The 21,588-nt window shown below is 40.5% G+C and overlaps 1 protein-coding gene across 4 annotated transcripts in view; it reads left to right on the forward strand.

The window, feature by feature from the left end:
* The window catches only part of rnf157 (ring finger protein 157), a 33,120-nt gene extending 14,099 nt beyond the window's left edge, over positions 1–19,021 (forward strand). The window contains exons 8-20 of one of the 4 annotated variants that reach the window (XM_084740700.1): positions 420–467; positions 635–706; positions 847–1,006; positions 2,884–2,996; positions 3,136–3,365; positions 3,884–3,986; positions 4,216–4,324; positions 7,587–7,801; positions 7,901–7,963; positions 8,073–8,121; positions 13,209–13,319; positions 14,346–14,380; positions 17,689–17,826. In XM_084740700.1, coding sequence (XP_084596826.1) covers positions 420–467; positions 635–706; positions 847–1,006; positions 2,884–2,996; positions 3,136–3,365; positions 3,884–3,986; positions 4,216–4,324; positions 7,587–7,801; positions 7,901–7,963; positions 8,073–8,121; positions 13,209–13,319; positions 14,346–14,380 — 1,308 coding nt within the window. In that variant the 3' untranslated portion in view covers positions 17,689–17,826. Of the gene's footprint in view, positions 1–419; positions 468–634; positions 707–846; positions 1,007–2,883; positions 2,997–3,135; positions 3,366–3,883; positions 3,987–4,215; positions 4,325–7,586; positions 7,802–7,900; positions 7,964–8,072; positions 8,122–13,208; positions 13,320–14,345; positions 14,381–17,688 lie in introns of all 4 variants that reach the window. The other 3 variants (XM_084740701.1, XM_084740698.1, XM_084740699.1) reach the window with 3 other exon arrangements.
* Positions 19,022–21,588: the final 2,567 nt, after the last annotated feature.

Below are 21,588 nucleotides of genomic sequence, written 5' to 3' on the forward strand. Positions count from 1 at the left end.
AGACCACTGGCTTTCCTTTTCACCTCACTCATTAATCTTTTCCTCCACCCTTTTCCTGATTGAAAGCCCTTTGTTCCAGGCTAACCTGACGCAAGAGAGAATGATTAATAACCAAAAATTGTTGGTCCAGTAAATATCTCTTTATTTATGGGCGCTCAATTGCAAAGACTCCAATCCCTCATTTCTTTAAGGATGCTGCAGCAGAGGCAAATCTGCATTCTGCCCTCAAGCATGAATATGTGGGAACATCAGAAGTCCTCCGCATAACATTACAGTTCAGTCGAATGTTGGTCAAATAAAAAAAGGAAGGCGCTCCTTCCACCCCAAAAATAAATATGTGGGGAATTGTGCTTATGAAAACAAACTGCCCCTCATGAAAGGTAAATTAAAATGCAGCTGTTGCTTTCTTTCTTTGTTAGCACATGGACGGGAGCTACTGTGTGAAGCCTCTGAAGCAGAAACAAGTGGTGAATACTCCTGTTTTTCTTCTCTCTCTTCCTTCCTCCTTTTGTGTAACAGTTTTTATGCCTTTGAATGACAAAAGATACACCCAAGCTTTTATTTCCCTCTTGAACATGACGCCTGGCCCATGAGACCTGCCGCCTTTATTCTTAACTGTGTTCCTTTTCCCCAGGTGGATGGAGTGAGTTATCTGCTGCAGGAGATCTATGGGATAGAGAACAAATACAACAGCCAAGAATCAAAGGTAGATATCAGACGACATGAGGGTTTTTTCTGTCTGCTCCTTTTTGACTGCGTCAGAAGTGACATGGCAGTGTAGTAAAATAAATCAGAGACTTAGAAATTCTCTTTTTTCCTAACATCTTAAACGTTTTTGATCTCCAGGTTGCTGATGATGAGATCAGTGACAACAGCGCGGAGTGTGTGGTGTGTTTGTCGGATGTGCGAGACACACTCATCCTGCCGTGTAGACACCTGTGTCTCTGCAACGCCTGCGCAGACACTCTGCGCTACCAGGCCAACTGCTGCCCCATCTGCAGACTGCGTGAGTTCCCAGCAAAGACAGAGTGTTTCCTTCCCAAATCCCACGAGTCCCGTGATTGAAATAATGCTTCCAACTGCTGAAAAAGATATAAATAAAAAAAATGATAAAAGCTGCCTCCCAACACGGTTAAAGCTCCCTTTTTAGAAGCTAAACCGTCAAATTGCGTTGTTGCGTTGTTATTTGATAAAAGGCCACACTGATGTACAATAGAACTATAACGACACCGCTGAAACTTGCACATTTGGTTTCATGCAGACCCAGAGTGGCTAATCTGTGGAAGCAGGAAGATTCCCGGTGGGCCAGGCTGGTTGTTGGGTCACATGGCCCAGTGACAGGGTCAGCAAGCACAATCATTTTATGAAAAGATCATGCAGGCTTCACTCACAGAAGCCCAGGAGGTTACCTGATTGATGACATAATTGCTTTTAACCTTTGACTCTGACCGCATTGAACAGACCTGAATTGCACAGTGAGGGGTACATGGCAGAAGATGCGAGTACAAAAGACAAGATGGAGATTAGAAAGAGAAAAGGAGGAGCCGAAAAGGCCAGAATGAAAAAAAAACTTCACGAGCTAATGGCCAAATGTACCAAATGTGCCATGATAAAAAACAGTTTTGCAGCTTTAGAGCGAAGGTACAGAACAAGTGACAGAATATAACATATAATGTTGCCTACATATCACATATGCAATATAATATAGGTTGTGAACTAAAGTGGGCTGGTTAGAGGCGTGAAGTTCCCAGTCCTACTCTGGCCCTCTGGTCTCATGCAATATGTGTTTTGAAGCGTTCCTCTACAGAGGCATAAAATTTAGGTCGTTTTCCAAACACACAAACACAGTACACAGGGATACACAGAAACCGAAACTCTGAAGAAATTTGTGCCTTAGAAAATAAGAAGAACAAAAAGAAAACGGAACATGGAAGAAATTTATTGTGAAAAATATTGGTATATGTGTTACCTTAAAACAATAGTTACTGTAACCGATGTATCACTGCTGACTGACCACTGCAGCAGAGAAAACTGAGTCTGAAATTTAACATGCGGGAGAGGCAGGTGTAAAATCTGCAGCATTGTTTTAACAGGCCCACAGAGAGAGAGAAAGAAACAAAGAGTGCTGTTGATTTTTTTTTTTTTCCTGACTTTTAACATCTTGTTGCAGCTTCAGTCCAGTGGATTGTGACTGAAGCAGACAGTGGTACATATAAAGTAGTATGATGTATTATTTTTAATTTATTTATAGCAGAGGTTTTCAAAGTGAGAGGCAGATCTCCCGAGGGGGACTTCAAACTGTTTCAGAAGCTAATTGAATAAAATGTAAGAACATTATTAGTTCAGCTATTAAATTAGTTATCAAAAGGAGAGCACATATAATAGCCTAAATTTGCGGGATTTTGGTAAAGATGTAGTAGTTGAGAGATTCAGTATTGTAGAATTTTACTGTTTATCCCAGAGTCAGAAACTAATAAGTGCCCTTTCTCATATTTTTGGTGTAGTCTAAAGTTATGTCAAACAGCAGTATAAGGCTGTTTTGCTTCAATTGTGGCTCAGGTGGCTCAGGCTTTGAAAAGCCCTGGTAATAATCTAGTCAAAGGAGTTGCAATGTGTTTTGATCATTTTTGAGCTCATAGATCTGGCTATTTAATATGTACTCACATATGGCCACAACATATGTTCAGCAGCAGGAAACACTTCCTTTGCGCTCCATTTCCTTTCAGATCTGTACAACGTGTATCGTAACAGCCCAGCATCTGATCTTATGCAACAGCACTTTATGCACTTCAGGCTCATTTATATCCGTAGTCTTAGTAAATACCCCCGCATTATTTCATGCCAATTTTTCTTTCTTTTATTGTCATTTTGTTTTTCTTTTAGCATTCAGAGCTCTGCTGCAGATCCGAGCCATGAGGAAGAAACTCAGTCCGCTTTCACCTACCAGCTTTAACCCCGTCATCACTTCACAGACCTCTGACTCAGAGGAACACTCGGTGAGAAAACAAGCAGAATATATATATATATATATATATATATATATATATATATATATATATATATATATATATATATATGAAATAATGATCAGTCCTCATCCCAGTAAAGTCAATTGTGTCCTCTCCTAACTTGCAGGCGTCAGAGCACATCCCTCCAGGCTACGAGGCGGTGTCTCTCCTGGAGGCGTTGAACGGCCCCCTCAACACGTCCTCAGTGGCCCCTCCTCTCCACTCTGGTCCCAGCCACGTCTCCGGAGCGCTGCCCCCGTACAGCAGTGAGCCCCACCCAGCACCGACCCGCTCCCTCTCCCCTCTAGACCACTCCAACTCCAGTCAGGGACTCAAACTCAAGAAGAGTGGTTCAAAGTGAGTCTGACTGACAGCGAGCATTACTGCTATGTACTGTTTATTTTCTGTTTGTATTAGAAGATGGCTTGGTGACATTATCATGAATTCACAGGAATATTTTTAAAAATCAATGTTACACAGTTATCTTCCAGAGTCTTAGATGTCAATTATGATGCATTTAGTGCTATTTTCTTTTTAACAATACATTGATTTTTAAATGAAGCATTTTGCTTTAAACTTGATTTTTATCTGGATTTTATCTCCATCTAAATCCAACATTTGATGTTTATCCTGCTGCTTATATTTCTATAAGCCCATATTCACTTTAGAGTTTTAATAAAAACAGGAAATAAGAAAACACTCAAAAATAGAGTCATTCTACCCCTCATTATATCCACATCCTACTGAGATCATATGATTTTCTAAATTCTCCTGGTCTGTGTTGTTAATTGTGTCTGACTGGTCCGGGTACATCAAACCCGCTACCGTTATTTTTGTCTGTATTTTGTCCATAATGTTTGTTGTGTTTATTTTAGATCACTTTCCCAGAATTCCTCTGTGCTTCCTGAGGAGGAGGATGAGAAGTCTTGCAGTGAATCGGAGGCCTGTCGCCACAAACTTGCTGTGGACCAGCAGGAGGTGTGTGTGTGTGTGTGTGTGTGTGTGTGTGTGTGTGTGTGTGTGTGTGTGTGTGTGTTTGTGCATGTGTGAAACAAAGATAAAGAGAAAATGCATTTTTGTTTATCTCAGTGTCAGATATCTCCAGAGGCTGCGTGTGTGTGTGGACAGGTTTGTTTGTGTGTTTGTGTTTGGCGGATCGTGTGGTGTTGTGAGCTCCTCTCATACTGCTGCTCTTGTTGTTTTACAGAACGGAGTGACTCCAGACAGTGAGAACCTGACTCTCTCCTCATCTGGAGCCATCGATCAGTCATCTTGCACCGGCACCCCGCTCTCCTCCACCATCACCTCCCCTGAAGGTACACACAAACACACACACACACACACACACACACACACACACACACACACACACACACACACACACACACACACACAAACACATATTTTTGTCTTTCTCCACTGGTTTAAATAATGCATTCCTTAGCCTCTAACCCTGATCTTAACGCAAGTACTTCAAGGTGTGTTTAACTGGATATGAAACGATCACAGTTTTAATACTGATGCTTCTATATGACCTCAATAAGCAAATAAGACCATCCATGAGAAGACTGGCTGTTTCTACATAGTTATTCTTAATACTTGCCACGTATGTCCTCATAATGCACAAATGTCCTCACTATGTGCAAAACCAGGTCCTCACAAGCACTGCAAGCCCATAAACAAACACTAAAATTTGAGGCAGCGTTTGAAACCGCAGCAATGGGTGCTTTTCTTTCCTAAAGGGAGTGTATGCTTTTATCGTTTATGTCTTCATGCTTTGTGTTGTATATATTGTATTCAATGCTTATAATGTGTTTAAGCCTCTTTCAGACATGCATCTTACTATATAAATGTGATGACAGCTTTACTCAGTCTGATGTCTGAATTAGAACGGCACTTGGGGAATGCAGCTCAAATGTCAAATGTCCTATCACAATGTTAATGAAAGTGAGAAATAATGTGTGTACCCACCAAAATTAATTGGTTCATCCTTGGCCATACTACACCCTTCCACTGCGCTGACCAAACAAATGTAGAATGTAGGCTCCTTTTCTTTGACTTCTTTAAAGCTAGAGCTTGTTGTATTTTTTTTTTTAAATCTCACCAGTAATCAATAAATCTAACATTTTGAGAAAAAAATCTTGGACCTTTGGCTGTTGCAGACCTGTAATAAACCCTTCCAATCATTTCATTTGGCCGGAATTAAATGACTGGATGGTTTACCTGCCTGTCTACCTGCATGCACTCTGCCTGTGCTCTCAGTGTGTATGACCAGAGTCTTCCAACTTGGCCAGGCAGAAATATTTCTAAAGCTACAGTGAGCTAATCGCGCAAGAATGACAGAGAAAGTGTAGCCAACATTTCCAAGTTCTAACAGACTAGCTTGACAGCTGTGGGTATAAACAATAGCAATGTTCATTGTTTGAACATGTATGACAGTATTAAGTGTTTGGGTTAGTGGCTTTGGAGGAAGGCCTGAAGGGACGGGTGGGATTTTTTTCGGTTGGATGCTTTCAAAATTGAGCTTACTCTTCCTGGTTTTTCCAATGTTACCAACTCCAGCGTTAAGCTTTGCCGTCACACAGCAGCAGAATCGATTCATAGGTCTCCTAAATGAGAGAGCAGCAGTATCTTCATTAATTATTTGATTACTTAAATAATTTAGTTTAAGTACTTCCGATGTGCCATTGTTATTAACGTAATGCTTTTGTGCACAGTGAACGGATAAGCCGTTACACACAGATTCCAGGTTTATACAGTGAAATCAAGTGGCTCAGCACAGCACCATCAAAGCTGTTGGTACAGATATAAAAATATCAAATATGGCACCAGCATGTGGTCGTTCTCTTAAAGAAGTAAATAAATTAGCCATAAAAGTCATTTATGTCTGATTGACAGCAGGCCATCACTTAAATAGCTTGTCTGAAAAGAGCTTCAGTGATCAGTTTTAAGGTCATCTATATTATGCAGCTGTACTTAATGGAAGATGTTAGATTAAGTAATGGTCTCCATTCAGGAAAAAACATTTTCCTCAAATTGTGGTGTGCAGTATCTGTGAAATTTGCAATAAAGCTAAAAGCAGAGACCTTGATGCGATGCATGGAGCATTTAAACATAAATAAATCATCAACTTGAACCACCTCTGCATTTTTTAGTGGTACCACTGGATCAGAATTTATGGGAAATCTGCTGGATGGCTGTTCAGCACAAAACAGGAAGAGAGGACTGTTATTCCAGCTGGAATGAAAGATTCAATGAAATAATAACTTCAAACATGTTTATCCTCTTCTCCAAAGCTAATCCCTGTGTAGTCAGGCTTCCAGCTTGTGTCGCTGACGGAGTTCTGGAGTGAATTTAGTCAAACAACTTTTGATACTTAAAGCTTTAGAAAAATGTAGTCAGCTGCGAGAGTGAAAATGGCCACTTCTCTTCCTTTAAAAGTTCTCTGAAAATACACGCTCTCCCTACAGTTGCAAGTTCAGTGACCCTGTCCAAGGTGCTGAATTGGTCCACTAACCAAGTCATTAGTGGTAGGCTGATGAAACCCTAACCTTAATAAACAACTGAAGAGAGAGTTGGTATTTTCAGAGCAAAGACCACTGTCAGACAAATGGACTTTATCCAATGGGACTCCAGTGGGATGGAATGGGATACTAGATACTGTTGGTGAGCACAGGTTTCTGTTCAGACACAATGTTAACAAACCTGACGACCTCACTGTGATGATGAAATGTTGTAAGCTGCTTACAAACACTCAACAGTCGACTGTTGTTAGTTGAGAAGTAGTTGAAGCATGTAGCCTCCCTGAAACAACTATTTTTTTTTTTTAGCATTTCTGTTTATTGACATGGAGGAACATACAAACCTGTTAATTAGTGAGCATTAGAAGTGCTGGTGGGCATATTTTTGCACTTTAAACAGAGTCAGGGTAGCTGTTTCCACCGTCTTTATGCTAACGCCAGACTCTAGCTCAATACCTAGTGCAACAACATGAGTATAATTACAAATATTGATTGGCAAGAGGTGCATAAGTGTATAGCCCAGAATATCTAACTATTCCTTTGATATGACAACAAACATAAAAAATACCTGTATTCTGCTGTTGGTAATTCTGTGACAATGGAGATCACTATTTTTAAGTAAACAGGGTTCATATAAAGTCTTGAAACTTGGGAAAATGCTTAATTTTCACCAATATGTTTTCAAGGATAGGAATGTGCCCAATTTTCAGCATAATCTGGTGCTTCATCAACTCATCAGTCATGTAAACCACAATGTTTTAGTGATTGAAATGAAACAATCCTGTCATCATATTTGTTTTTGTCTCCTGTCTCTACAGACAGAGCAAAGTGCATGGAAATGCAATAGGGTGTCTTTGAATTACAGCAATTTCCATTTTTTCTGTTCTGCTCGGTGTCACAATTAAAATGTGAAGATTCAGGCTTTGAGATCTTTTGGTTTAGACACATTGAAAGTACAAACTGTGTATAAATGGTAGAAATCTCACCTGGCAACCAAACAAACAAAATCCTCCCTCCCCGAGTCAGGCCATGATGTGTGTCTCCGTCTGTCTGCCAGACCCAGTGAGCAGCAGCCTGGTCCAGTCAGTGATGTCCATGGCCTCGTCCCACTCGCAGCACTCCCACATCAGCACTGACACCATGTCCTCCATGTCAGGGTCCTACCTGGCCGGGGCCGACGGCGAGCCTGGTGGGGATGATGGGGGAGACGGTGAAGGAGAGGAGAACCAGGACGCCCCCATGGAGAGCCGAGGACCGTCGCAGCAGGACGGGGTGAGGAATCCGGGGATGGATGGAGGACAATAAATTGGCTTGAAAAGTATTATAAATGTGTCACCTCCTCATCACACTGTCTCTCTTTGCTGCATTCAGGAGTTTTCCCAGGACCCAAAGGAACAAAACTACTCACTGGCTGTAGAGGAGCAGGACTCAGAGGTGACTGTAACACACTGATGTTTGCTGAGCAGGGTGTGATTAATGATCATTTTGTGTATTTATCTAACTTTTAGAAAGCTTCACAAAACTTTTTGTCTGTTTTCTCCAGGGAAACGATGTCACTGAAGAAGACTGCTCTTCCCCATCGAATGGGAAAGGTAACTATGGTGACCATCCCTCACCCTTCACCCCTGACCTATCATCTCCCTTTGCATCTGTCGCTCTCAGGCCATGTGAAAAAGACCTTTCATACAGATTATATACTATGGACTGAGTGGTAGATCTAATATAGTGCTACTGTCCATAAATCTTTTTGAATCATGGCTGAGTATGACAACCCTTTCAAAATAAAAGGGGATAAATGTCAGATATTGTCCTCTAGATGGGGCAGTCCCTTTCAAAATGCACGTTATGTTGGCTGAAACCACCACAACATGCAGTATCTAAACTGGAGTGAATGGCCTCTCATAAAGTGTGTGCACTAGAACCTTAATCTACTTCACTGTGAAGATTTAGGTAAAATACTGAAATGACTGAAATTAATTCAAGACCAAAATCTATTCACTGTTGTTACTGATGATGCCACTGTAGTTTTCTTTTGTGGTCACAAAACTGGACTGGATGTGCCAAGAACTGTGTCTTAAAATCTGATTCTAGCACTGTGATGATATGAGATCTCTAAGATCCAAAAAACACAATCTTTTATAGTTTAGAAAAATTCTCTGTTATCATGTAGAACTCGACAGCAGGCTCACAGTGCTCACACACACCAGCAGCCCAAAGATACTGCCTGAGTTAATCCCAACACAGACAACAATCTTTGTGTTGGATTTGTGAAGGGATGGACAGGAACATTAAGTGCCTCAAGCTGTGAACCAGTTCGCAGACTAGATCCTCCAAAGTTTGTATTTTTAGACTCAAACAACGAAACCTGTTTCTTTCAAAAAGTCATCCAAGTCCAGCAGAGAAATTTTACTATGTCCAAACTTTAGGGAAAAAAAGGGTGTCCTCTGCAGCCCTTAATTTTCCACCATTCATTCTGAAGTAACAAAAACGCAAAGATTCTTATTTTCAGGTGATTATACACTAATGAAAAAATACTTATATTATATTTTTACTATGTTCTGTCAATAAATCCCCATAATCAGTCACATCTATAATGTATATTTTTCTAATAACAATCTATCAAAAACAATGTGAAAACAATGGGAAAGAGTCACTTACATCGATGGACCCACATAGAATAATCACCTGAATCTGCAGCTCAGCTGTGAAAGTTTATATCATGTTTTACATTATTGACTGTCCACAACTTAGCTGTTTTGTTCACTCTCAGCGCTCTCATAGTGTTGTTTACGGCCACAGCAGGCAGCTGTTTTCAGTGAAAAAGCTCTAAAAAAAACCTGTCCAGCACCAAACAGCAGCCAGACACAGTCAGATGTTCACTAGCTGGTGACCACAGTGGAGCATATAGCAGCTGAAGAGTTATATATTTCCTTCAGGAGTTGGTGGAGACCAAAAACACAGCTAAAAGAGAGTGAATATTGGACTTAAACGCCAACTGTTTGCTGATGTGTTCACCATGTTAACTTAAAATGTGATGATATGTCAGTGTTGTGTTCACAACTTGTTTCTGCTAACTTAAATTTAAATCAAGCCAGCTAATAACATACACAATATAATTATTTAATGCAGTTTTGGTACTAGCTGGGGTAGAATTTCTCCTGTTTTGATAGAGGCTAACCAGCCCTCACCTCCAGCCCCTTGTGCGAAGCGAAAACATTTCCCACCAGATCCAGGTTCCAGCCCCTGAATTGTGACACAGCTGACAGATCAGGCAGTGTTATTTATGTGCCTCCCATATTTCACAATCAGTCTTTCCATATTGGTGAGTGTAATGACCGGTAATTAAGCAATTGGCAATAAATATCGACTGATTCTAATTGATCGGAGCATCCTTTCATTCACGACAGGAAATGAGCACGTACAGGCAGCATGTGTTGTGTAGATAAGGTTCTGCTGCACACCAAGCTACTGGCTTGCATTTGCATGATTTGCATCTCAATATAAATGTTTGTGTGTACATGTGTATGTATGTATGCTTGTGTATTTACTGTAAAGGGTATGAGGTATATCATTTATGTGTTCTTGCTCAAAAAAGCCCTGCACAGTGCATCTGCTTTTTTTAGCTGCTGCATCATGAAGTGAAAGCTTCTTCATGCTCCATCTGTGTGTGTGTCAGTGTGTGTGCGAAAGTGTGTGATGAAGTGTTAAAGAAAGTGTTGGTGTATGGAGAGTGTCACTGAACAGCGAAAACAACAAGGTGACCTTCATTAGAAAACAGTTTGAAACTTGTATATGTAAATTAGTTTCTCTGTGGATTGTGTGTGTGTGTGTGTGTGTGTGTGTGTCTGTGTGTGTGTATGTGTGTGTGTTGGACACCTCGGGCCAGACTGAAACGATCTCTGAGTACCTGTGAGTTACTGAATGACCTTTCAGTTCTTTAGGAGACAAACGAGCGGACCTGTGCTGCCTGACAGACTGTGAATGTGCACACGCGCTGTAGGATGTATGTTTGCACGCACATGTGTGCACATCTGCACCAGCACTGCCAGACAGCTTCTGTATGTGCCCTGTCTGTGTCTCTGTGCTGAGCTGCCAATCATCCAGTCATCTCTGCCAGTTTCTCCTCGTTAGCACATACACACATGCTGCATATAGACACACACACACACACACACACACACACACACACACACACACACACACACACACACACACACACACAGGCTTGCTGCAGGCATGAGGCACTTGCACATATCAAACATGCCAGTATCTGTTATCTGGCCATGCTGGAAAAGGCAGAAAGATGCAAAACCATGGAGGTTCTATTAATATTTAATATAGTTTTTATAGATATTTATAGATATTCTCATTTGTCAGCTTATCTAATTAATGAGAAAATAGACACCAAAATCAGAAGATCATTTGCTCTAGTGTGTCAGTATCAGCAAGCACTGTGTTGAGTGATAGCTAAGAAACTGAGAATATGAGAGCGAGGTGGCAGCTTTAAAACAGAATACCAGGGAGTTTTCAATGATACATGTCTCATGCTTTATATATTATTGAACTTTCAGACATTAAGTGTGTCTTGTTTCCATATTAAGGGAAAATGGTGGGCAACTAAAGCAGATTTTTTTAAGTGCATGGAATCATTATGCTGTGTGTTGCAAATCTTATAATATTAAATGTTTTTAGAAAAACATGGGCAGTATGGATAAAAACCTGAATCATGATATATGATATTATTATAGAGAGTATGCACTGATGTCTCTTTCCCACCGGAATATGCAACCCTCAGACTGAGTGGCAAAACATCCTGCAACATGACTACCTTTAGCAGGGGAAACTGCAAAACCAGGAGTGAATCAAATGATTATCTGCGTAATTTAAAGGCTGTTGGGCTCGACAGTGATCCTTACAACTTACCAGAGACACATGGACATTGACATTTGGCCAGGAATTGGGTTTACTGACATTTATATGGACCTGAAATACACAACACAAAGAAGGCATTCAAATTTGGTTGCACATTTCATGTTGGGATTTGTTGGTGAAATTAAAGTGACTGTCATGCCTCTTTTTGAAAGCCAAAAAATCATTAACCAGTAAATTGATGTACAAATGAAAAAAAGCCTGAATATCCCACAGGATTTAAACAGAAGGGACACATAACTCTCAAGTTGTATTGATGGTAGAGAGCATATAGAAAGGCAGAGATGTTCGCTCACTGAGCATCATTTTCTGTCCTGTAAACAATCTGTCTGTTCCGTACATGTTGTTCCGTCTAATAAAATCTTGCAGAGAAAGCCTTACCACCACAGCAGCACACATGTTGGATCAGTGATCCTTCACGAGTCAGATTCTTTTCAGTTTACATGGGATGATTTAAACGGCACATAACGGGCTAGTACCTTAGAACCCTGGCAACATAGAACCTTGGAAACATAGGATCCTGGAAACATAGGACACTGGGAGATAGAACTGTGGGAATATAAGACACTGGGAACTTAGGACCCTGTGAACATAGCACACTGGGAAACATAGACACTGGGAACTTAATACCCTCAAAACACAAGACACTGGGAATTAGTGCCCTGGGAACTTAGAACCTAGGAACATAATTCAGTGGGAACATAGACACTAAGAATGTTCCCTGGAATGATCCTGGGAACATAGGGCATTGGGACCTTGGAACATTGGACCATGGAAACTTAGGATCCTCAGGACCTTAGGACCCTAGAGACATGGGACCCAAGGAACATAGGCTACTGAGAACATAGGATCTTGGAAACTTAAGGCCCTAGAAACACAGCTTAGGATCACTGGACACTGGGGACATTTGACCTTGAGGACTTAGAATCTTGGGAACTTAGGACTCTAGGAGTGTGAGACCCTGGTAACATAGTGCAGTGGGAACACAGGACCCTAAGAATATGGGACACTGTGAACATAGGACCTAGGGAACTAAGGACCCTCGGAACATAGGACATTGGGAGCATAGGACCGAGGACAATAGGACAATAGAGCCCTGGGAACATAGGAACTTGGGAACTTAGGACCCCTCGAACAAAGGACTCTGGCAACATAGGACCATGGTAACATAGGATACTAGGACCTTAAGACCCTAGAATATAGGATCCTGGGAACGTAGGACCTTGGGAATTTAAGACCCTCAGTACATAGGACCCTGAGAACTTAGAACCCTGGAACATAGATATTCTCCCTTGTACATGCTCACCCTGTGTATTTGGTCATGTGTGCCCCTACCGGTTTGAGAGGCAATAGATTGTAATATATATATGTATTTCTTTCAGTTCATGAAACTGCAGGCCACATGATATACATATCAGCACTCTTTATATCTAAAAAAATCAGTCCACACATTATCATCACTTTACTGACAGTCTTCTAAAGGCACTGAGGATCAGAGCGACTGAGCTTGCAGCAAAATCGCTGATTTTGGTGTCACCAAGACAAACTCCTCCACATTTAAATCTCACATTTAAGTCAAATACGTGGTGGTAAAATGCATTTATTATTTTAGTAATACCGTTCCAGCATGGCCAACCTCACCCCTCCACCTCTGACACCCTCCCCCTTCCTCCCCTCGCCCCCGCCTGTCCCACCCCACCCCCCCTGCTGTGCCTGGCTGCTCTTGTTTGACCTTTGCCCTCGCTTGCAGGTGGGCGGAGCAGGTGTCCAGAGTTGGCCAATAACAATCAGGGCGTCGCCCTCTGTGACACGCCCTCTTTGGGGTTGGATAATGAGCAGGCTCCCGACAGCCGATTCGCCGGTGAGTGGCAACCTATCGAACATGGACCGATGAGAGCTGAGGACTGGGCATGAGAGTGAGGGGAGGGAGGGTGAGGAAAGGAGAAGTGAGGAAGATGAGGGGAGGGGTAACAGAGACAGAGTGCATGAGTTATCAGTCAGAAGAATTAAAGGATTTCTGACACATTAGCTTGCTATGCTAAAATGCTAATGCAAATTGAAGCTAGAAAGAAACAAGAAAAACAAATTAGATGTTTTATTTTGGCAGATTTAATGACCAGAGAGGAGATTTTGTAGCATCTTTGCCCAGCATGAAGATCTGGAGCCCTCCTTCTTCTCTTCATCCCTACCCTTTGGTGTTGTGGTGCTTCATTGCTTTTTTTTACCGATTAGCTATGCACTCTCTCCCTCCTCCTCTCACCTTTAGCCGAAGCCCTGGTGTGTGTTTCTGTTTGTGTGTTGTTGCGTGTCTGATGAGTGCTTTTGGCATGCTGTGTTTTCTGTTTGTGCGAGTGCGTGTGAGAAAGAGAAAGATTCGGGTCCATCCCAGAGTTGAAGTTCATGTTCAGCGTCTGCCAGCTCCGAGCCGCTTTGCCAAACATCTGCAACGCATTCTCACATCCCTCCATCTTCCCTCCTGTCCTCTCCCAAACCTCCTCCCTGCTTCTCAACACTCGGTGGGTTACTGTGATGAGAGCTAAAGGCATCAGTTTTCTTCTTGATCTACTATATTTTAAAGATTTGGTTGTTAAATTAGAAATTTTGGATTCCCAGCCTTTAGCTCTGCATCATTTTCGTAGCTCTCAGCCTCTTCCCCTCTAAAACCTTAAATTTACCTTCATTTCCTTGAGTCACCCCTTTGGTCTTTTATGGTGGATGGTGTGACATGTTTTCTGTGTCGTAAAAGTGTTCTGTTATCTCTCTGTTTCTCTCCTTTTCCCCCTGCCATTCTTCACGTCTACTGCTGTCTTTTCCTGGACATTTTTCCTTCCTACCTCTCTCTCTTCTTTCTTTCTCTCTCTTCTCTCGCCTTCTTTCGGATGGACAGATGAGGAGTCGTGCCCAGTGCACATTGAGGACTAGGTATGGAGTTATGGCTAGATGCTAGATTAGTCACCGGGGTCATATATTGTAGTTTGCTTTTGCTCTATTTTATGCACCATAAAAATCACTTTCTTTTGTTAATTACTTGCTTTATCTGCCACTAATTGATTTTATTTAAGGTTGCACTAAGATTGCACTAGTTTTGGTGCAGTATTTATTTTTTCTCAGTGAAAGCACAGAGTCTACCTCTCATTACAGCATATCATCAGAATCAGAAATACTTTATTGATCCTGGGATGGAAATTGGGTCACATTACAGTCTCTCCCATGAAGAACAAATATATATCTATATATATATATATATATATATATATATATATATATATATATATATATATATATATATATATATATATATATATAAGGATAGATAATAATATATAGGAAATAAGAAGAATGAAAAAATGAGCAGTATGCTACAACATATAACAAAATTATCTAACAAATAAGAAGCATGTGCCTTATTCTACAATATTTAACAACCGCCTATATATATATAGAAAAAATGGAAATAAGAAGAAATTAAAAATAAAATAAGAAATGCACAAATAATGTACAAATCTGTGGATCATATTACTATATATATCAGTGTCATTTCAGGTTGCACAGTAATACTTGAGGTGAGGTAGCTTTAATTGCTGATGTTATTCATTATTCATATTCTCTGTGGTCGAAACCTAAAACCATCAATAATTAATGTTATTCCCTGAAAGATACATTTATTCTCAGTCAGATAGTCTGATATTTACCATTATTTACTTTGAGTAAGGGTCATATTATTTTGTTTATTCAATAAAAAAGACATTCAATGTCAACAAGGTATTGTACACTTTAAGAAAAGTAGAGTATTACGACCTTTGCAGTGGAAAGTCAAGTCAAGCAGCCAAGTTTTATAGATATTGATCTTTGTCTTGCACCTATAGTGTCCCAGTTGCTGGTCTCCAGTCCAAACCAGACTGCAGCATGAGTCATCAAAAATATTTTAATGCTTTACAGGATGGAGACAGAGACAGATTTTGTTTTTTTAAATCTCAGAAAATCCTTGTTGTGATACATATTTTGAAACAAATCAAGAAAATAATGAACCACTTAATGCAGGGACAGGGATTAAAATGTGCTAAACATATTTCAATAAGTCTTTAATGTGAAGGCAGCCTGGTAGCAGTGGGTGCAAATTCATTCATTTTGATTGATTGATTGAGTTTATTTGATGATTAAAAACTGATTCTGTGTAACACTACACTGCAGTTGTTACAAAAATTAAAAATCTGTCTTCTAGTATAACACTACAATATAAAAGAAAAACAACAACAAGACAGCAAGTGAAGACAGTACAGTCAACATATAATTAATAACGCTGGTAAAAAGGAATCAACAAAGTTCCATGACTGTACAACTGCACCTAAAGCAAAGCCAGGATCAGACTACTAGCTGTTTGTCTTTTGAGATGGTAACTATGTCATATTACTGATCTCCGAGCCTTAAAATTCCTGCCATGATGAAGGCTTTGTTCAGACTGCAGGGAAATCAGATTGGTTTCTCCAATCAGATCATTAAGACAGACTGCCCACACTGTTATTTGTTACTGATCAGATCGTATCTGTTTGCACAGACATCACAAACAGATCTGCATTGCTCGGTGTGGCAAAGATGCAGTCGTCAGGAACCACGTATGCTGGTGACACAGATTTCTAGTGCAGAAGCATGAGATATAGAGATCCATTATCTCAGCCTCCAAACAATTGTGCTGTAGAAGACCAGACAAACCTTACTGTCAACAGACTGCTGTTCTCTGTATTGTCCTCCACATTGCTCTGATAGTAGAAGCATTGATTCTCCTCGGCTCCTCTGATGCACTTCTGTCACTCTGAATTTGACATCATTGTGTGTCGCATTGCAAATGATGCAAAACACAAAGCCCAATTTAAGCAGCCTGAGCATCTGGACGGAGATTCATTCCTTGATTTGGGTTCCAATTATCTAAAATCAGTTTGGTTGCAATTTGGATATGCCAAAAATGGTGTTGTGCTGGCAGTCTGAACAAGACTTTAGGGAGATGCATGTCAGACTACACGTTAAAAACCTGATTGCTCAGAAGTAAAGGGTTAAAGAAAAACACATCTGGGATTAGTCAAATTTCCATCCAAATTTTGTTTAGTTATCAGAAAATATGTGAAAGAAAAAGTGAAGAAATGTGTGTTTCCATCTGCTACTGTCATACAAATATTAGGAGTCAGTTGCATTAAGATGAGCAGTTATTGACCTTTTTCAAGGACGCCATATTGAAATGAAATAGTAGGGTAAACACAGGTGTTACCAATGATACTAGTGTAGCAGAGCCTTTCCAGTGAGTCAGCATGCACAGTAGCAGCACCATGACTCTGTCCCTGAAGGGAGCCAAACCTTAATTAGTATCATTGTTATCACCTGTGTTCACCCTGTTGTTTCATGTCAAAATGGTTGCTGCGAAAAAGGTCTTTTCTCCACTTTGGTGCCACTAAACCAATGCAGAAGAAGAGAGTGCAACAAGGCGCCATAATTAAAAGAACAACAGTCAAACATGTTTCATGTATAAATTTGAGGAAACCTCCTCAGAGAGCTGATGTTTTTGTCTCTTCAGTGGATGTTTAAATCACGTGCTTCGTGCACATCACTTTATCACATTTTATCCTTATTGATGCACAAACTTTTCCACCTCAGCCAGGCGTAAGTACCTGTTTTTCTACTTTGTTTGCAAATTGTTAGTCCAGTGTGTTTTGACTTGTGGCCTTCATCAGGGTCATCATTATACATATTACAAACAATATTAAAATATGTATGAAGCAGTTAATTTATAAAAGACAACCAATCATATACATCCACACACATATGAGCCTACAGGGCACGTATGAAGTGGGTTGGTTATACTGTATCGTCGTATGGGTTCAAGCTGATCATTGTCCCAGATCGGTAGAGGTTTTGACCTTTTTAGCATTTTTCCCTCCTTTAAATCAAAAATTGAAAATGAGCATAAAAATGAGTGGATGGAAACACTTTTATTATCAAACTGAGGCACAAGAATGTAGTATTTCCTTCGTGAAAATCAGTTGTGACCGCCGTATGTAATGTGGTGGTCAAAAGAAAAGATTGTTCTGCCCTATGCTCACTGAAAATGAGTAGAGAATGAGTGAGATACTCTGCTGTGCTGAAATAAAACTTCACAGGCTTGGGAAACTTCCTCTTGAGTGACGACCTTGCATCATAAATCTCTTTTGTCTCTATCGTTCTTGTCTTCTTCTCTCGTTCAGGTCTGATGTACCTCGGGGGCTACAGGCCTGTTTTGGAGCCCCACCCCCACCACACCTCCACCAGCAATATCAACCTGGAGGAGCAGGGGGCAGAGAACAGGGACGGCCAGAGTCCTAAACATCCCCGCCGTGGACCACTCATTGTGTAACACAACTCAAAAACGAACGCACCCACACACACACACACACACATAAAACACAGACTTCTCCGTCCAGAGTCAGCTCTTCTTACCCTGCCATAGTGCTGCATCGCTGGATACTGTCCTCACTGAACAGGGAAACCCTCCTCCTCCTCTTCTTCATCCTCCTCCTCTTCCATCTGTCTGAACACTTCCTGGATGTCTTTGCTGGAGCTGAAACTTCCTCTTGAGTGGAAAGAGGAGGGTAGAGGAACAGAATGATCACCTGTCTGTTGTCTGTGCACTTTTATCTCACCGGAGTTTCTTTATTTTGTTGTTTTTGTCTGTGACCTAACTTGTTGTGGGAGTAATTAGCCTACTGCTACGTTATTATTTATTACCTGTAGGTCTCTAACCAATGAGAGCTGTGTATTGTGACACTATCTCTAGAAAATACATGCTGCTCCTCTCCTTTCCTCTCCTCTATTACCAGCCAAACAGTCAGGGGCTACTGTGATCGGCAATCGGATTTATAACTAATGTACTTCTTCCTCTTCTTCTTCTTCTACTTCTTCTTCTTCTCTGTTATAAACTGTATGTTGAATGAGTGGTCGGACACTATTTAAACGTGAGCTCACACCAGACTACCTTACCTTAGCGAGCTAAAAAAAAACCGTGCTGACTCCTCTCCTCGGATCAGGGAGCTCCCGCATGCAGCTTTCGACTTCTGCTGACGTTTTTTTCCTCTCATTCCCGCCATGATTTTCAAACACCTCTGCTGAATGTGAACACAGAAGAAGCGGTCGGACTGGTAAGGTGGCGGACGAACCAAGAAATGGCGGCCAACAATGGACAGAAATGGACTGAAAATGTAAAAAAGAAAAAGAAAAAAATGAAAGACGTCACACAGAATGTAGGATGATGGATCTCTTTAGAAGGGGAATGTACATGACATTTAAACTGGAATTAAACTTTAAACTGGTTCAAACACACACACACACACACACACACACCATGCCATCCTCTCCCTCTGCAGCTCCATCTTTAGCATGTCAGTATTATCGACTGGAATTCAACCACCAAGTACCACCAAGCAATAACCATGCCGGAGCTGTTATCTCCTCCTCCTAATGCTCATTTGCGGTTCAAACAAAAACTGTGTTTGCACTGGCTTGTTCCATTCAAATTCAAACATTTCAATGTCTTCAATTGTTATTTTTAATTTTATTTTTGCCATTGTAAAGGGATTTTATTGTGGGGAAAAAACATCACACAGTGAATTTGAAAACCTAAACGTGAGATTGAGGTCACACTGTGGTTAGCTGGCATTTTTGTTCATCCTCATATTCACCATATTCACATGGCGGCCATTTTCCTCTGATGTCACACTCGGGGTGGGAAGCTCAAGTGTCGTACTGCTGTGCTCCACGTTGCAAGATAATCTGATAAATAGTTATCGTGTCTTAGCTTCATGACTAATCAGCAACTGAAAAGGCAAAGCTAAAAACAACATATTTGATAACCCATTTGCTAGCAACAACTAATGTTAGCATTTATCCACGTCCTCGCTAATGGTACCATTTGATAGTGTTACAAGACATAATAGGAAAGGTGTAAATTAATTTTGAAATACAAGTGCACATCTTGGACACTTTTATTTAATGCTAACCCTGGAAGTAAAACACACTGGATGTTGTGTAGTGTTCATACAGATTGCATCCAATTATAATAAGGAAAACCGTAAGATTTTGTTCTAAGCTAACAACCGCTAACTTTAGCTGCTTAGCTTAACGTTACATATTTGGAGAAGAGCAAGACAGTTAACGTCACTTTACAAGCTTGATTACGTCAAAGATGTCTTCATGTTTCAGAATTTTCGTTTTTCCTGTTGTATTGTGTCACACTATCATCTGTGTTGTCACAGGTTATCAAATATGTTATTTTAGCTTAAAATATGTCCCTGTTGGCCCCAGTTATCACTATACTTTGTCTTTCCAGTTGCTGATCAGTTGGGAAGTGTTGAAATAAAGCTCATCTGTGACCATCCAGTTTTTCAGCAGCTTCCAGGTTCAGGAAGTGAATTTCTTGTTCAATTTAAGCCTGGAACTAAGACAACCAACTATGAGATGAATTATGACCATAAAACATTTGATTCAGAGCAAAAAACATAAAAAAGGAAAAATGGATAAAAAGTAAAAGTCTTTACATATTTATTTAAAGAGTGAAGGAACTACTCATCCCATAAACCACTGCGAGCTCCCCCAATCACTGTTGTCACTGTTACACTTTAGGATTGTGGGTATTGTAGTACTTCTCCATGACATTGCAAATAAAACATAGTTATCTTAAAACTTGTTTGATATAATCTGGACTTGTGGCTTCTACAGGAACATAAATGATCATTTCACAATCTCATAGCTCGTGGTAATTTGAACTTGGTTGGTTACAACATTATGATTAATAATGTAAACCCTCTATTCAGAATATGAACATAATTTTCACTTCCATAACCTCACTGTTGAACTCTGTGATAATGATTTGTCAGATTCTCTACCTTTGTATGACACAGACTGTAACACAGCAGTACGACATCTGATCTTTCCACCTTGAGTATATCATCAGAGATAGACGGTCGCCGTGTGAATACAGTTAATTTCCCGTTATTATCATCCAGACGAACCCTTTTTCTCCTCATTTGTGAAGCTTTTAGTTGTTTCGGTTTTGTATAACGTTAATGTATAGCTCACCTGTTCTTGATGTTCTCCGTTTCTGTGTTTTAATTTGTTGCAAAACACTGTGTCGTTGAATAGAATGTGGATGAAAATATGTGAAAAATTTGTAAAGGTTTACACACGTGTGCACACACCTGCGCGCTCACATAACGAATAACTGAAAAGGGACGGTATCAACATTTAATGCACTATTAGCTGTTTCCTAGACGACACACGTTCCGGTGCATGAGGCGATAGTAGAGTAAGCATGTTAGTCTAGGTCAGCCTGCACCCTCCTGTAGAATACTTGATGATGGATCACTGCACACACGTAAAGCCGGACCATATCCTTCTGCAGTGCTATAATATATCAGTTGCTGGCTCCCTATTCCCTTGGCCTGAACTGTTACGGTCAAGAGTACTGCACTACTATATCCAAGCTGCAAACAGTCATGTGATCATAGTCCGAATGTGTAGATGAAGCCGCTCTCTGGCACCAGTCGCAGTATGATATCAGAGGAATGGGTCCTGACCCCACTTTTCTAGAACTATGAGTGAAAATGTCAAAAAAAAGAAAACATCAAATGGACAATAAAGTTTTTGCATCTAAACAGTCACCGAGTGATCTTGATTGTTGATTTGAATGGTAAAGACAGGTTCATTAATCAGGGCAGTGTTGTGTTTTGGTTCATGTCCCTGAAGATGAAGCGTTGCTCTGAGATCTTTCCTAACATGGTCACATTCCTCTCTGCTGTATACAATCATTTCAAAGGTCAAAGGTTTGCAGCCCTTTCCCACCACAGAGCTCAATCTGTATTTTTGTCACCAGTACAAATAGTCTCTGGGCGAGTTCTCTCAATATGCATCTGTTTTGTTACCTTATAAAGTGACCAGAGTATCAGTAGTAGTATCCAGCAATGTATCATGGAAAGTATATAACAGATGGTCAATAACCAACCATTATATACCACAATGTATTCTGTCACATTCCAGTAATTCCCACCATCCAGCAACTGGACAAACAGACATAACTGGAGTTCACACTGATGAAAGGTTTTTAAAGGCATTCT

This window comes from Lutjanus erythropterus, chromosome 17, assembly GCF_056507025.1.
Source record: "Lutjanus erythropterus isolate fLutEry1 chromosome 17, fLutEry1.hap2, whole genome shotgun sequence".
Lineage (NCBI taxonomy): Eukaryota > Metazoa > Chordata > Actinopteri > Lutjaniformes > Lutjanidae > Lutjanus > Lutjanus erythropterus.